The sequence below is a fragment of the Conger conger genome, chromosome 13, assembly GCF_963514075.1.
Source record: "Conger conger chromosome 13, fConCon1.1, whole genome shotgun sequence".
NCBI lineage: Eukaryota > Metazoa > Chordata > Actinopteri > Anguilliformes > Congridae > Conger > Conger conger.
The window spans coordinates 39,315,345-39,334,042 of record NC_083772.1 but is presented as its reverse complement, the minus strand read 5'-3'; the positions used below and the strand labels follow the sequence as shown (position 1 = coordinate 39,334,042).

The 18,698-nt window shown below is 41.1% G+C and overlaps 1 protein-coding gene across 5 annotated transcripts in view; it reads right to left on the bottom strand.

Annotated features, from left to right (window-relative positions):
- The window catches only part of LOC133107953 (opioid-binding protein/cell adhesion molecule homolog), a 323,813-nt gene that overhangs the window by 55,865 nt on the left and 249,250 nt on the right, over window positions 1–18,698 (bottom strand). For all 5 annotated transcript variants that reach the window (XM_061217296.1, XM_061217297.1, XM_061217298.1 and 2 more), the window contains one exon: window positions 4,110–4,345. In XM_061217296.1, coding sequence (XP_061073280.1) covers window positions 4,110–4,345 — 236 coding nt within the window. The remainder of the gene's footprint in view (window positions 1–4,109; window positions 4,346–18,698) is intronic.

The following is an 18,698-nucleotide window of genomic DNA, read 5'->3' as shown; positions in this document are numbered from 1 at the left end:
AGCACAATCAACAATAAAACGACCAGCGATGTTTTGTAATGACTATCTCACTCTCCAGGATTGAAGCTGATTGAAAATGTTTGGCTTGAATTGAAAAGGGCAGTGCACAAGTACTGGCCAAATGAAGGACATATCCATTTGTTACTCTGTAGTCCACAATTTTAGATTTGTACACATTCACATATGGTTAAAGTACAGGTGTTCGACTTTTATTGATGGCTATTTTTATAAATTTTGGTTACACCATGTAGAAATGACAAAACCTTCTATGTATAGTCCCCCCACTTTTTTTCATGGCACTGTAATATTTGGGACAAATGGCTTCTCTGGTGTGTCTGAGTTAGGTGTGTTCAATTGCTTTCCTAGTGCAGGTGTAAAAGAGCTTTCAGTATATTGCCTTTGGAGTCTGTTATTATGGTTTTCAACAGAGGGTCAGAGAAATTCAAGGAAGCCATTATGAGCCTGAGAAATAATAATAATACAATCAGAGATATGCAGTAGGACAAACCTTAAGCTTATCAAAATCAACGGTTTGGAACATTATTAAGAGGAAAGAGAGCACGGGTCAGTTCAGTAATTGCAAAGGACCTAGTTAGTCAAGGAAGATAATGACAGGTGATGACCAAATAATTCTCCTCAAAATGAAGGAAAACCCCAAGTACCTGCCTGACAAATCCAGACAATTCAGGAGGCAGGTGTGGATGTGTCAGTGACTACTGTCCACAGAAGACTTTACAAACAGAACTACAAGGCTACAGGTCAAAGTGTAGAGGTCAAGAGGGAATTACCCAAGATCCAAAGCACCATCTGTGAAACATGGGGATGGGAGAGTTATAATTTGGACATGTATGGCTTCCACACGTTCTGGCTTCCTTGATGATGCAACTGCTGAAAGCAGCAGTATTAATTCTGAAGTGTACAGAAACATCTTATCTGCTCAAGTTCAACCAAATGCTTGCAAACTCTCAATACAGTTTAGAGTTTATCAAAGCTAAAAACTGGACAATTCTTGACTGGGCTAGGCAAGTCATTCACCCAGTCTGAATCAAATTGAACATGCGTTTCATATGCTGAAGAAAAAACCTAAGGAGACTAGCCCCCAAAACTAACAGAAACTGATGATGGCTACAGTATAGGCCTGGCAGAGCATCACCAGAGAAGGTACTCAGCACCAGATGTATATGGGTCTCAGACATTAAGCAGTCATTACCTACAAGGGATAAGTAAGAAACTACTAAACATACTTTTATTTACATACTATTAGTATGTCCTAAACCTTATGGTACCCTGAATTGTTTCTACAAGGTGAAACCAAAATATATGAAACAATAAATGTCACAAAATCACATAGTACAGAGCCAAATCAAGAGAAAATATGTATCTGCCTCAAACAGTATGGTGATCACAGTATAATTTAATCATTAATGCAAATCATTAATTCTGAGCTGCACACTTTACAGCGTAGAAATTTGGATGTAAAATTGTTAGCCTGATTAATCTACACACACTCAATATATTCCATTAGTGTCTCTAAATTCCCATTAGTTTATTTTTCCTCAATTCAATTTCCTTTTTATGTGCATAATTCCCATTCATGAACTGACACCTGAATCAAGGAAATTAATCCCATCTCACATTTACCTTCTTAATTAGATTTTGTGAAACCAAGTGCCTTGTCAGTTTTCCAATGCACCAGATTTGCAAGCCACATGAATACAATGAATACAGTGACAAGGTTTTGAGCACAGATGAAACAACTTTTCCAGTCACTCAACCAATAAACACAACCAATAAAGGAATAATAATCAAAATGTTTTTCGAGCAGCTTACATTTTTACATGATGTGCCATTTGTCGGGTAAAACATACTGCAAGAGTACTGAGATTTGTTCACATCTTGCCTTCTTTGTAAAATATGACACCAAAGTACAGACATTTACATACAGTCACTAGATCCATCCAAAATATGAACAAAGAATTGATGAATGAAGAATAGCAAGCAAGGAAATTCATATCACAACAGCTGTGACGCCTTAATCGCCTAGTTATCAAAAATTGAATTTTCTTAGATCTTTTTTTTTGTCCTACTACAATGTTTCCAGGTTGTCAACATGACCGCTAATAATCATGCGACCATCTTCTGCGGTTTCTTTGTTATAATTTTAAAACTCTTTGAATGTGAATGTTTCTGGCTAAGCCTTTGATCTACTGAGAGCTTTTTGTGAACCTCTTCCTGTTTATTTTTGGTGTTGCTGCCAAAGTTGCTCCTATAAAGGGTGAAAATGTGAATGTAGTCATTTTATAGTCTACTTCTGAGTATTAGAAATTGATTCCACTGTGAATTATATTCTGTTGTCATTACAAGTTCCAGTACCGATGACTGATTTGGCATTCCTCTGAAGGAATTGATGAGTCTTCGTGACTTCAAATCAATATCTATAAAGGGTCCAAATGAAAGCAACATTAAATTCCCATGTCAGAATTTAGTGTCTACAAAGGTTTGTGCCTAAATTGTATTGCAAAAGAAAACAAGAAAAAAGGATAGCATAAAAACTTAACCAAAAAACTATAATAAAAATTTAATGATAATAAAATAATAAGCATATTTATTCACTTTTATCTGACAGCCTCCAAGGACTCAATATTCACTTTATTAGGGGGGTGACTTTGGCTCAGGTGGTAAGAGAAGTCGTCTGGCATTGCCGGTGTGTCAAAGTGTCTCTGAGCAAGACACCTAACCCCTTAAATGCTCCTGACGAGCTGGTTGGTGCCTTGCATGGCAGCCAATCACAATTGGTGTGTGAGTATGAGTGTGTGTGTGTGTGTGTGTGTGTGTGTGTGTGTGTGTGTATGTGTGTGTGTGTGTGTGTGTGTTTGTGTGTGTGTGTGTGTGTGTGTGTGTCTGTGTGTGTGTGAATGGATGAATGAGAAGCTTTGGATAAAGGTGCTATATAAGTGCCAGCCATTACATTGTTGCAATAGTGAATACCGTGGAGTGGAGAATGATTTCCAAAGCCCCACAAGCTGATTCAGGTATGGTATCACTCAGAGTGGGAGGGTTTCAGCCTGGACAACAGTGCCTGATTTGGCGCCTGCAAACCCTGCTGGTTGATTGGATACCTTGGACCAGGTATATGATATGCAGAACTGAATTCTCTCAGTGTGTATGTGTGTGTGTGTGTGTGTGTGTGTGTGTGCCACGGCATTCATGTCTGGTAGATATCCATCCACAGGGTCGCAGGGGGGCTGGAGCCCATCCCAGCATACATTGGGCGAAGGGCAGGAATACACCCTGGACAGGTCGCCATTCCATCGCAGGGCACACACACCATTCACCCACACACTCATACACTCATACCTATGGGCAATTTAGACTCTCCAATCAGCCTAACCTGCATGTCTTTGGACTGTGGGAGGAAACCGGAGTACCCGGAGGAAACTCACACAGACACAGGGAGAACATGCAAACTCCGCACAGAGAGGCCCTGGCCAACGGGGATTCGAACCCAGGACCTCCTTGCTGTGAGGCGGCAGTGCTACCCACTGCACCATCCATGCCGCCCTGTCTGGTAGATATGCCAAGGATATTATTTTCAATATCAAACACTGGCCTTGAGTAGGCTTGTTTATAAAGCAGTTCTTCTGAAGCTCCCCATTTATTTCACATTTCTTATGCCTCTTGTAAATGGAATGACTTACGGTTACGGTATTTTACACGTAAGTTTGACATCCTGGTTCCAATAGATCATTTCAAGGCCTCCTTGAACGGTCTATTCACTGAACAATGCACTTTTAACTGCACGCAATTCTTGGCTATTGCTAAGAGTTTATGGCCGCTTTTATGTTGACCTCAACAGTTTGAATTGACACAAAATAATTGTAATAGAAAAAAAATTATACTTATATACCTTCTTATGTCTCCCAAATATCTAGCTGTTTATTAATTTTATACAAATAATTTTAGGGCCTGAGATAAGTGAAAGTGTGACACCTGTATGGGAAAGTGCCACCAGTATCATCCACAAAGAAATGGGGTCAATTATTATGAAGGTCAAAACAAAGCAAAGAAGACATGAGACCGCTGGGTGAGAAGAAGTCAGGAGGACCTACCTTGTACGATGAGGTGGACTCTGGAGGACTTGGGCTTCTTGTTGGTCAGGATGGAGCACACGTATGGGCCCTCGTCGTGAACGTCCACGTTCTGGATCTTTATGCTGTACTCCGTGATGGCCGTGTTGTCGAGCAGGACCACCCGCGGGTCTAAGGACCACTTATCGCGTCCGGCGAACAGTATGGTGGTGCGGTTCAGCCAAGCCACACGGGACACTTTGTTGTCCGTGATGCATCTGCAAGCACATGGAGCGGCTTGTCACGTACACGTGGGTGTTTACGTCATTCAAACCATTACTACAGTACCAACCATAACTACCAACACTACTGTACCAAACATTACTACCATTACTACTACTACTACTGTACCAACCATTACTACCAACACTACTGTACCAACCATTACTACCATTACTACTATTACTACTGTACCAACCATTACTACCAACACTAATGTACCAAACATTACTACCAACACTAATGTACCAACCATTACTACTGTACCAACCATTACTACCAACCATTACTACCAACACTACTGTACCAACCATTACTACCATTTCTACCATTACTACTGTACCAACCATTACTACCAACACTAATGCACCAACCATTACTACTGTACCAACCATTACTACCAACACTACTGTACCACTACTGGACCGATACTACTGTAGTAATCATTACTACAAACACCGTGCTTGCACAGCACCATCTACTTCTGTTTACATTGACTCTGGATGGTGCAGTTTCAAATAGTCAGACAGGGATGGTGGTTCTGCATCCTAACTCCCTGTATGGAGTTACCAAGTTCTCCCCGTGTTTCTGCGGGTTTACTCCAGGTACCCACATTCAAAGACATGCATTGCAGGTTAGGTATACTCCTGCCATTGCCCTTGATTAAGGCACTGGTCTGTATATTGGTATTTCCTGACAGTGATTTTGAATGACCACAGTGATGTAATGCCTACTGCTGTATCTCATGAAGGCTGAAACACAACATAGATCCCAGGTAACGTCTCCTCTATTTATCAAAATCACTTTTTTTTTGCAAATAAACTATGAAATGTTAATGTTAATGATAGATTACAATTCTGAACATTAACTCGTTAAGCGAATGGCAAATTGTTGAGTGATTTCGGGTTTCTCATTCATGAGTTTAAGAAGATTCCAGAAAGACAATCTGTTTCTGTCTTCATGTCTAGTCTTCAATTTAATGGACTTGCAATACAAAGTATTGTAATATTCTCTAAAAGCATTACCACTTTCTGTGAATACAAATAAGACACAGATGAAGAACTGAGCAGGAAAGCGTACAAAAAGAATACAATAAAAATGTAAAGCGCAACACAAATCATTTTAAACACAGGCAGCATATTGAAAACATGCACATTATATTGAAGCAAATACCCACTGTCTTTTGTTTCAGATACATTCGCCGGGCGCGACTCGAACATATGCACAGACCGCATTACGATGCGCAATATTTGCAGCTGTTGAAAAATACATTAAGTTCTCAAGCACCAGCGCAATGGAAATCTTATGTTCAGCTTCGAGAATAACGTGGAGGCCCCATGGTATGCTAAATATCTTCTTCAGTTTGAAAAAACTGAAAAAAGAAAAAATGTTTTAACAGAAAGAAAAGTGTACAGCTGAGAGAGAGAGAGAGAGAGAGAGAGATAGAGACTAAAAAAACGAAAAAAGCATGTTCATTGTGGGATGTATCCAGAGCCAAATCTTTAATAAGATGGTGGGAGGCCTGCTGTGTGGGCCTCTCTTTGTCTCGCTGAAGCTGAGTCAGAGCACACTATTCTGCTTACCTCCCCGGGCCTAGCTTGCCAACAGACACACATTCTTCCGTTTCTGGTCCCCATGAGAAAAGTTGGTCAAATTTGATATTTCAGTGCTCAAAGTTTCTGCCAGCTTGGTATCTCATACTTTACTTTAACAGGCTTGTTGGGCCATTATTGCTCTTCCATAGAAAAACAATATTGATCCTCGGTGAGGCTTATTGGAGGCTGCTTCAGTGAGCCACACTAGTAACTTGATTCATGATCATACTGCACTGGATGAAATGATGAAATGGTGTGGCAAAATATTCAGGGGCTGTGAAACTTTCAAATCAGTTCATAGGAGCCGATGCATTATTTTATCCGGCGAAGATCATTATTTTCTGGCAATTCAAATTAATAATTGATGCGCACAGCTTGTGAGGGTCACACATGATCATAGCAGAAAAGCTGCCTCAAAACCAATTTTGAAAAAAAAAAAAAGAAAAAAAATGCTAAGGTGATGAATTATTCATACAATACATTTATTCAGGTGTGAGCTTGGGAAAGCAGGCATAGTGCTGAGGTTTTATTATATTGTATTATTAAGCTTGTCAGATACCAGGAAATGGAATTAGGCTAAACAGCATAAATCTGGATCTCCATTTTTCCAGCAGTGAACTATTATTTGTATTTGCACGTAGTTCACATATACTGTATGTAAATGTGCCTATTCCTGCCACCATATATAATTATACATTTGCAGTTAGCTAACATTACTGCAAACAGCACAGCAATTTATGCTGATCGCAGCTATTGTACATTCATCTGTTCATTTTACAGACAACAAGTAGTTCTGAATCTTTTGACAGTATGCAACATAAATAATAAAAACTAAATTAATGAATATGTAAAAGTAATGAATGAATGCAATTTGTATAATTACTTAATTATATAATTTACAGCAAATAAACAATTTACTGCAGACATTTTTGAACGAAAACATTCATGGTAGTTTTTTTGTGGAATATATGCTGTTTATGGAATTATCATGAATTTACCTCATTGTAACAGTGGCAAATTAAAGATTATGATTAGCAATCACCTCAACTGGTCATAAAGTGCTGTAAAGAAGAAAAAATACCTCTTACATTTATTTTGAAGGAAACTATAAAAATTATATTATGTACACTCACTGAGCAATGTATTAGGTATTTATTATACCTATTTTTTAGACTTAAGTCTAAGAAGATTTTTTAGACTTAATCTAAGAAGATTAAGTATTCTGCTGCTTTAGAGGTTTGATATTTAGATGTTTGATGTGTTCAGAGATGCTCTTCTGCATACCACTGTTGTAATGTGTGGTTATTTGAGTTACTGTCACCTTCCTGTCAGCTTTGACCAGTCTGGCCATTCTCCTCTGACCTCTCTCTTTTACAACATGTTTCTGCCTGCAAAACTGCTGCTCACTGTTTTTTTTTTTTTTTCTCGCGCCATTGTCTGCTGCACGTGAAAATCCCAGGAGATCAGCAGTTTCTGAGATTTCTCAAACCAGCCTGTCTGCCACCAACAATCATTCCACGGTCAAAGTCACTTAGATCACATTTTTTCCCCATTGCGATTGATGTGAACAGTAACTGAAGCTCCTGACCCGTATCCACATGATTGTATGCATTGTACTGCTGCCACCGATTGGCTGATTAAATCGCATGAATAAATAGTCGCGGAGTGCACATCTGAGGTAATCAAAAGGACCAGAAGGTTTTGGTACTTTTTGAGAGTTTGAGTTTCCAGAACACCAGACAAGCTCAGTAATGTGTAGAAATAGTATGTTAATCCAAAACAATTGCACATTTGACCCAGGTCTGAAATAAAATAAGAAAATTAGAAATGAGAATATGGGCGGCACGGATGGTGCAGTGGGTAGCACTGCCGCCTCACAGCAAGGAGGTCCTGGGTTCGAATCCCCGTCGGCCGGGGCCTCTCTGTGCGGAGTTTGCATGTTCTCCCCGTGTCTGCGTGGGTTTCCTCCGGGTACTCCGGTTTCCTCCCACAGACCAAAGACATGCACGTTAGGCTGATTGGAGAGTCTAAATTGTCCGTAGGTATGAGTGTGTGAGTGAATGGTGTGTGTGCCCTGTGATAGACTGGCGACCTGTCCAGGGTGTATTCCTGCCTTTCGCCCAATGTATGCTGGGATAGGCTCCAGCCCCCCTGCGACCCTGATCAGGATAAGCGGGTTCAGATAATGGATGGATGGATGGAAATGAGAATATAATCACCTGCTTCTTCTGTTTACAATACTAATAGACCATTTGCCCCCATGCATTTAGAATCCGTCTTGTTGCTTGTCTAAATTAACAGGAACATTTTGTCAAAATTTGAAGGAAGAATAATATGAAAAAATCTATAAAGACATAAGCCTGTTGGAAGGCCACAGCCTGAGGTGATTCAGTTGTGGAGAAGGGCACAGAGTGTTTCCTCTGACAAAGATCTGCCTACATCGATTTTTCAGTCTGTCTCTCACTCATCCCCCAGTCCACAATGTACAGTAGATAATACACAAAACTCATTTAAGAAACTCCGAACTCCAAAAACTGAGGAGAGGTCACAGCACTAAATAACGACATTGGCTCAGGAGGTAAGAGCAGTTGTCTGGCAGTCGGAGGGTTGCCGGTTCGATTCCGCCCTGGGTGTGTTGATGTGTCCATGAGCAAGACACCTAACCCCCAAATTCTCCTGACGAGCCGGTTGGTCCCTTGCATGGCTGCCAATCGCCGTTAGTGTGCGAGTGTGTGTATGAATGGGTGAATGAGAAGCATCAATTGTACAGCACTTTGGATAAAGGCGCTATATAAATGCCAACCATTTATCATAACAAACTGCGTGTCTGCCCACAATGGTAGTAGATCTAAAGCAGTGGTCCTCACCTCTGGTCCTGGAGAGCCAGAGGGAATGCTGGCTTTTGTTTTGGCCAAAACATCAGCAACCGATTCAGAAATCAGGTGAGGTGAGCTAACCGTAATTAACTGCTTTAATTGATGAATTAAGTGGTGAGTAACAACAGAAACCAGCAGACCCTGTGACTCTCCAGGACCAGGAGCGACCACCACTGATCAAAGCCCTCACCTTAACTTCAGCCAATGCAGCCTGTGGGGTCAGCAACTCAGGCTAACACTGATTAAACACTTTCTTCCAAACTCATCCCTTTCCCTATGACACTCATCTGTTTTTACTGCTGCATCATGGGTGCCCATTTCACTGCGGTGCTCCCCCATATGATGAGTAATCTCTCCGCCATCAAACCAACTTCCCCTGACTCTTGTGCTCCATACAATAAATCATCTCCAGCATTCTGCTGAATATCGTTTTTTCTTATTTAAGTCATCTTTGATTCCCAGAGGAGCCTGAGGAAAATGAATAGATATAATCATAGATGGTTAAGTAGATAGGTACATTAGATCCCCCCCCCCCCCATCCCACACACACACACACATACACACACACACACACGTACATACACATACACACACACACAGTAAATCTGCTCAGTGACGACTTTATTAGGTACAGGTGCATTTCTCTTTAACTGTGCCATTTTTAGTGAGCCTATGCCCACTGTAGCCTCAGTTTCCTGTTCATAGCTGACAGGAGTGGAACCCGGTGTGGTCATTGTGTGCTCAATGTTCAGAGATGCTCTTCTGCATACCACTGTCGTAACGAGTGGTTATTTTTAGCTACTGTCACCTTCCTGTCAGGTTGACCAGTCTGGCCATTCTCTGTCACCATTAACACGGTGTTTTTTGCCCACAGAACTGCTGGTAACTGGATGTTATTTGTGTTTTTGCACCATTCTCTGTAAAGTCTAGAAACAGTAGTCTGTTGTGTGCGGAAATCCCAGAAGAATCAAAAGTTTCTGAGATACTGAAACCACTCTGGCACCAACAATCATTCACACGGTCGAAGATCACATTTCTTTCCCATTCTGATGCATTTACATTTACATTTTAGTCATTTGGCAGACGCTTTTAATCCAAAGCGACTTTGGATTATGCATGGTCTAAACAACAACTGAACCTCTTGACCATGTCTGCATCCTTTTTTGCAGTAAGCTTGTGTATAGGCGTACCTAATAAAGTGACCACTGAGCCGAGATTCACACATGATGCAGAACACCATTCTAACTGGAACCACGATTGTGATGCCTTACCCCCAGAGTGAAACTACTCCTCTAAAATACCTGTTAGTACAATAAACTAACCGATAACAGCAGTCAATGCATGGGCAACATTGTTACAATTCTATTATGATATTATGCTTTATTATTTTCTATTTTATCTATCTCTAAATATTATTTATTATTTTCACATTTTCACAAACCTAGATTCCCACCCTTCGGGTCGTTATCAATAATGACTGAACCAACGTTTAGCCTCAGAATTACAAATCACTATCAGAAGCTCTCAGCTTAGAAGTCTACACACCTCTGTACAGTGGGCTCTCTCTCTCTAGACATCCCACATTCAAGCTCAATGCATATGTCACCCGCATATACTTTTTTTTAAGGTATTGATTTCTGAGGCTGCTCTAGCAGCAACACCATTTTTAACCTCTATCAAATCGCATTTCCTAGCAGGAAATACAATGAGCTAATTGTCAAAGATATTTCACCTACAGTATTTAATCTGGACTCGCAAGGGTTGGCAGGAAATCAAGATATCCAACAGCTGCCTCCCTAGTTTGTGATCTAACGATATAATCATGTACAGTGTGCATTACTAAATAATTCAGTAACCTAACCAAATAAATGTCCTATCTGGACGTACATCAAATAACACTCTGTCCATAGCTATTTGTTGTACTTAGAGGTTTTCTGGGAGGATGTTGCTTAAACAGAACAGAGTTGACCTGGAGATGGTACTGGCAGAGATAACTCTGCTTTTGCTTGTCTAAACTAACTTCAGTATTCACACGTGTAATGTAATAATTGCTGTATCTAATTAGTCATAGATTAACTGCACAGACCTGATTAATTCTAATACTGTCTAAAAGTCCTGCTAATTGGGGGGTGATCCCCAATTATAACCATGAATAGTATTGATGCAAATCCTAAATATTCTATTTGTCACGTAACATGCAGCTCAATTTAAGACCATCTGTCCACTTTCTGAAAACATACAGTGAGCGCCAGAATTATTGGCATCCTTAATAGAAATGGAGAAAAAAGGCTGCATATAATAAACAACATGGATAATAATATATATTGTATGTTCAGACATATGGGAAAACTATACATTTGTATTTCAATACATTCACTCTCATGTTTGAATGTTTATTTATTTAGTTTTTAGTTTTTCGAAAACCACAGGTTCCAAAATTATTGGCACCCCTAACAATTATTGTTAAATAATTGTTAAATGGACTCAATCACTACATTCAAACCCCACCTCAAAACACACCTGTTCAAACTGGCCTACTCTCTGTAACTCTCTCTATAACTCTCACTGCATTGTGTGTTCCCCCTCTTTACTCTTAGGGTCACTGTTCTACCCCCCCTTGCACACCTTCTTGTCCTGTCTTGTTTATGTCGTGTACACGTTACACTGTTTTTAAATTGTATCTTTATTTATTTGTTTGGCTGTTTTTGTATTCTTTTTATCCATTGTAAGGCGACCATGGGTGTCTTGAAAGGCATCTCAAATAAAATGTGTCTCAAATAAAAATTATTATTATTATTATTATTGTAAATAAAATCAAACAAAGTGAAATTGGCAATACAATCACTACATTTTCTTACATCTCAGTCTAAAGGAACTATATTGTGTCAATCCATCACTTTCTGTTTCACAAGAGTATAAAAATTAGGTAACAAGCAAAATCCCTTTGTCATCCATCAGCATGGGAAAAGCCAAAGAACTGTCAATTCAGAAGACAGTTGGTAATGGTAAGGAAGATGGTGAGGCAGGCCAAATGTAACCCAGGTGTCGCAGTTTAAGAATGGCAGAGATTGGTTGTCACCAAGTCTAAAAATCATAAAATGGCACCACCATACCAACAAACACTTTGGAAGGGTGACACAAAGACAGTCCTTACTGAGCACAATAAAGAAAAACCAAACATCTTGAGTTTAGCAAACCTAACTGGAATTATGACTGGAAAAGAGTGGTATGGTCAGACGAGACCAAAATTGAATGTTTTGGCCAAATATGATGATTATACACCATCAATATGTTTGGTGGTGGATAAATTATGCTTTGGAAATGTTTTTCTGCCAATATTCCAGGGGCACTAGTTAAAGCACAATTAATTCAACAAAGTACCAGGAAATCTTGGCAGCAAATCTGGTTGCCACTGCTAAGAAGCTGACACTTGGTTATAGGTAGATTGCCCAGCAAGACAATGACTCCAAAATCCGCACAGAAATGGTTAAGTAAAAACAACAAACATTTTCAACAATGGCCATCTCAGCCTCCAGACTTAAATCCCATGAAAACCTGTGGTCTGAACTGAAGAGGGGTATCCCAAAGATATGAATGATTCAGAAAAGTTCTGCTTGGAGGCATGGTAAAAAATCCCTCCAAATGGGTTCTCTAAATTTATCACAAATTATAGGAAAAGACACATGGCTGTAATCTTTACCAGAGGTGTTTGCACAAAGTATCCATTTTTTTCAAGGGTGCCAATAATTCTGAAGCCAGCTGTATACTGTCATATATAAAATAAAGCGTACATTCTTCTTTGAAGAAAAATAGAACAGCTCTGACCTACGTTTGCCTTTCAGATTAATGTATTCAGTCACAGTATGTTTAGCAATAGCCAGTTGACTAAGAATAAAGAAAACCGTATAAGTGTACGGTTGTATACTTGGGAGACGCCCGGTAATTGACGTGATTCACCATGTTACTGCCCTTATAATGCGTTGGCTTGCAGCACAACTAGCTGCCCAAGATAAAGGCGCCTGCTAAAGAATAAGAAAATAAATTAGTGCATAGGGAACCATGGCATTGGTTCTCAATGCGACAACCAGGGACATGGAGAATTAACAATATTTCTTCTTTAACTCTGATAGGAAAGAGAGAAACAATGATTACAAAGGCAGATGGCTGGGGGTTTTTTTGGTTGGGGTAGGGGCTGTCAAGTGTCAAATGAATACGTTTTTTGCGAATTTAGTGAAATAAAAATGATATAACATAGAAAATTATTAAAATGCTTTTTTAGCTAGTTCAACTTACCAATTGTAAGTGTGAGTACAATGCCAATTTCACTTTTTTAATCAACGTAATACAAGCCTCCCCTTACAAACAGACAGAAGTGGCTGCTGGTTACTGTAGTGCTTCTACATGAATGACTCACTACTGCATACTACTGTCTTTCATTTGCGCTTTTCTAATTTGGAAATTAACTTCTAATGTAATAAAGGAATAACAACCTGACCATTCATCAGATTTGTGGAGACATTACAATTAAAAGGGAAGAAATCATCAACCATTTCTGTAACTGTGTCCAAGTGACACAACGGCAAAGCTGGTTGATTACGCGGTGCGTATACTTTCATAGAGATTAAATGAAATCCAAATTCAATTTCACACCTTCCGTAATAGCGTTTAACTGCATTTACTCTTAATTTAAGCCATATTCTATTCCAAGACGTTGGCAGTTTGGGAAGGGGAAATCCCTGGCTCTCCGTTAAAACTTTATTCAATGACCATAACTCTGAACTAATGCGTCAATTATATGTAAGTAGGATACCTTACAGGGCATGGTGCTTTTCCAACGGAAGAAAAAACAAGGACAATGGGCAGTAAACTAACAAGTGAAAACTGGGAAACCAAAACCCTTTCAAAGTGAACACGTTCATACACAGTAATTGATCTACGTGTACAATTTATTCAGAACAGATTGTTCTCCCTCCTTTTTGTATTTTTATTTTTACTTTATTCAAAGAGTAAGAGATAGAAAAAGGATCACAAGAGAGGAATTGCTATGGCTAGGGATCAAACCCCCAGCCGTGTAGGGGATTCAAAGATGACACAGAGTCAGGCACCCGACTGACTCAAAACATCTTGCACAGGAAGCACAGAATGTGCCATTTAGATTGGACACGCAATTTATCTCTTTAGATAGCTCTGCTGTTGAATTCACACTGAAAATATAAACATAGTGTATGAATGTGCAAAGAATGTGTACAAGATACTCTCCTTCGAGACTCTTCAGTCACATACACACAGAGGATGACCCCAGCCCCTGTTTGAACGGCCCAAGAAAGTGTACCAGCCAAGCAGGATTCTGGAGGAGAAAGTATACCAGCCAAGCAGGATTCTGGAGGAGAAAGTGTACCAGTCAAGCAGGATTCTGGAGGAGAAAGTGTACCAGCCAAGCAGGACTCTGGAGGAGAGCTTCAGGGAAAGTGTGAGGACAGTAGCAGTCTGTCTGTGGAGAGATTCAGGGAGAGTGTGTAGAGCTTTAGGAGAGTGTGGAGGACAGAAGCAGTCTGTCTGTGGTGAGCTTGAGGGAGAGTGTGGAGGACAGTAGCAGTCTGTGGAGAGATTCAGGGACAGTGTGGAGGACAGAAGCAGTCTGTGAGAGCTTCAGGGAGAGTGTGGAGGACAGTAGCAGTCTGTCTGTGGAGAGCTTCAGGGAGAGTGTGGAGGACAGTAGCAGTCTGTCTGTGGAGAGCTTCAGGGAGAGTGTGGAGGACAGTAGCAGTCTGTGAGAGCTTCAGGGAGAGTGTGGAGGACAGTAGCAGTCTGTCTGTGGAGAGCTTCAGGGAGAGTGTGGAGGACAGTAGCAGTCTGTCTGTGGAGAGCTTCAGGGAGAGTGTGGAGGACAGTAGCAGTCTGTCTGTGGAGAGCTTCAGGGAGAGTGTGGAGTACAGTAGCACTCTGTGAGAGCTTCAGGGAGAGTGTGGAGGACAGTAGCAGTCTGTCTGTGGAGAGCTTCAGGGAGAGTGTGGAGGACAGTAGCAGTCTGTCTGTGGAGAGCTTCAGGGAGAGCGTGGAGGACAGAAGCAGTCAGACTGTGCAATCAGGGCGTGACGCTCAGGCACATTAAGAGGACAGCTCCAGCTCCTTTAGATGAAGGATGAGTGTTTGTCCTTGCCATCTCTGAGGAGCGCAGCTAGCACACACACACACACGCTCACACTCACACACACATGTACGCACATGCACACAAACACATGCATGTACACACACACACACGCACACACACATACACATGCACGCACATGCACACACACATACGCACCAATACACGCACGCACACACAAACACCCACACACACGCGCACACACACACACACACCCACATGCAGACGCACCATCTAGCTCCAGTGGGCACCAGGCTCAGATCACTGTGTGAGTTGACGTGATCCGTGGGCGATAAAAGTACAGTGAGGTTCGACCGTAGGCGGATTGATCGCCAATATTCAGAGTGCGCAAGTCGGTGGACAGCATCCAACCTGCCATCCAGATATAAATATAGCATAGCATAAAGACTGAGAGGATGCTTCCTGTACGATTTATGGGATGAGAGTTAAATCAGCGTAACGATTGTGGGAACACTTCTCAGTACAGTTTGTGAGCTGTGAGAATTACATTAGCACGGTCTTTGAAGTCTCCAACATACACATATCCACTGTGGGGATATACTGTAGCAGGGAGAGGGGGTGATATAGTCGGCAGAAATCCAATGCTATCCTATGGGAGGATGTTCCTACGTACTGGGAGGGTGCTGGTCAAACTGGAAGTGGTATAGCGTATGAGAGCACTGTATTTTATTATTACCACTATTACATGTTTGCAATTAGTAAAGATTAAAGGTCCTTTCAACGCATTGCTGTGCAATAGTACCCAGACTTCAGAGTTTTAAACAAAATGTTTATTGAATGGCTGGCATTTATATAGCGCCTTAATCCAAAGCACTGTAGAATTGATGCTTCTCATTCACCCATTCACACACACACTCACACACCGATGGCGATTGGCTGCCATGCAAGGCACCGACCAGCTCATCAGGAGCATTTAGGGGTTAGGTGTCTTGCTCAGGGACACTTCGACACAGCCCGGGAGGGGGAATCGAACCAGCAACCCTCCAACTGCCAGACAACTACACTTATCTCCTGAGCCAATGTCGTATTTTTCTCGTGTTCTTAGCGATGATTGTAAATAGAATAGTGCGCTCGCTTTATCAAAGCAGCCTCCCTTGCCAGAGCGGGAGAAAACAGACAACCGCACGTTGTCATCCCAAGTGCCTGTTGACAGCGTTCAAGCCGCGCAGTCATTCCTCACAACTTAAAACGGGTTTTTTTTCTGCTCGTGTGGTACAGTCACTCTGAACTGCGGCTCTCTTTGCTACAGATGAAGCAACACTAGCGCCACATGCGCACGAGCAGACCAAAAGCTCATTTGTCAATGCTATCAATATTACAACAAGCCAGTTCTTTCATACTGCTGCCCACTCAGTCATTACGCGCCGTGCGCTGCTACTGTAGCGGGTGTAGGCAAACAGTATGCAGAGCGGTCTTCCAGAGGGCACGTACACACACCAACATATACACACACACACATACACACTCTCTCTCTCTCACACACACACACACACATACACACAAACACCAACACACACACACACACACATACACACACCAACACACACACACACATACACACTCTCTCTCTCTCTCACACACACACATACACACACCAACACACACACGTGCATGCACACACACAGGCACACACACTCACATACACACTCACATACACCAACACACACACTCACACACACCAACACACACACACGCACACACACGCCAACACACACATGCACATACACACACCAACACACACAGGCACATACACACACACACGCACACACACACACACCAACACACACACAAACGCTCATACACACACACACACACACACACACCAACACACACATGCACACGCACGCACGCACACACACCAACATATAAACACGCACGCACACATACACATACACACACACACGCACACACACACACACAGACACACACACACACACATAACACACCTGGTCCCATCTTGGTCATTTTTAGAAAACCTCACTGGGGAGTCTCAAGCATTTGCTGAGAGGGGTTCCCTCTTGGATTCTATGTCCCCCCTGTGTGGATGTGTAATGACACCATGGTCCCCAGTTAGATAGGTAGAGAAATGCACACGCACACACCCACACACGCACACACACACACACTCTTGCCTGTGAGGAAAACAATTTGACATTCTGAAACTCTCTGAAACCCTCTCTCTGCCTCTCAGCAATGCTACAGCCAATCATGCGCTACATTCTGGGGTTACTGACCACACTCTGTATTTGCATTGTCAAAATGCAATATCAGAGTGTGGAGTGACATCACACACAGGCCTAGCAGCTTCACACTGACTGCTGGGTAAATTTTTTAGTGAAATAAATAAATAAAATCAAATAATCAAAGCCGGCTTTAAGAGTCTTTGGCTTCTGTTTTGAGCCTTTGTGCGGATAACAAGACACAAACATATTAGTTAATTATGCATGTAAGCTTTGCTAGTAACAGTCAGTACGTCATTATTTATCAATTTATCAATTAATTTGCATCAGCAGATGAGCAAAATCATACACAGAGATTGCGCTTTGCTCTAATTACAGAGTTTGTAGCATAATCCGGTAATGATAATACTCTACAATTATATATACTGTACATTCTTAGGGAATGGTGTATGTTACTTTTAACAACTTATTTCAGTCACTTAGAGAGTCACCTGAGAAGTTTGCAAACCATGCATCACAAACCTCATCGTGGTTTATTTAATATACAAAAACATAACAGGTTTAACTGATTTGATTTTGAATTTCAAATGAAGAAAAAGTCTCAAAAAACATCTCTCTGCAGCCTTCCTGTCAAATCAGCTTCAGCGGAAAATACATCTTGTGTCGTTACGTTAATTTGCATCATCCATAATTTAATCCACAGCGTCAATGTAACACACGAGCATCTCAATGTTTTTATGAGAAGTGATCAGTCTTTGTCAGACAGTTTTCCCCATTGTAACAGTGAGAGTATAGTAAATGTTTCTCTTTACTTTATCTCCCGTTGTCCCTCTCCTCTTTAAGGCCCGTATCCCTACGCCTGTGTGCGCTGACAAGTGCCATGGAACAGAATGACAACCATAAAAACACAGAGTGCAAACTGAATTATTTTGATCTATGCAACAGAACATAATCCATTTCTAATTAAAATGCATATTACTGTTTGAGTTTTCTGGCACGAGTTAAGTATCTGCAAACAGACTACGTGGAAATGCACCTGCGGTCATGGCTTGGGTGTGCAGTGTCAGAGAAAAGGCGTATGCCAAAATACACACTTTATTAGGTATTTATTACACTTATTTTTAGACTTATTAAGTCAGCGCGTTTCTGCCTGCAGAACTGCTGCTCACTGAAAGTGTTTTGTTGTTCACACTATTCTCTGCGAACTCTAGAGACTGTTGTGTGTGAAAATCGCAGGAGATCACCGGTTTCTGAGATACTCAAACTACCACCGCATGTATTCAGTGTGGTGACCTTAACAGGGTGGTCCAATACATAAAAAAAACTCACAAAATATATATGTTCTCACAAAATTTTATAAACATATATGTTTGTGACAGATGACAGCCACAGGCAGTAGAGAAGAACCACAAAGCAAAATCGAATGCATATAAATCATTTGGATATCGCTTTGTGGTCCTTTTGTTCCGCCTTGCAATGTATCGCTTATTAGCACTGCCTGTTGTAGTGCTGTTTTTTTATTTCCATTCTGA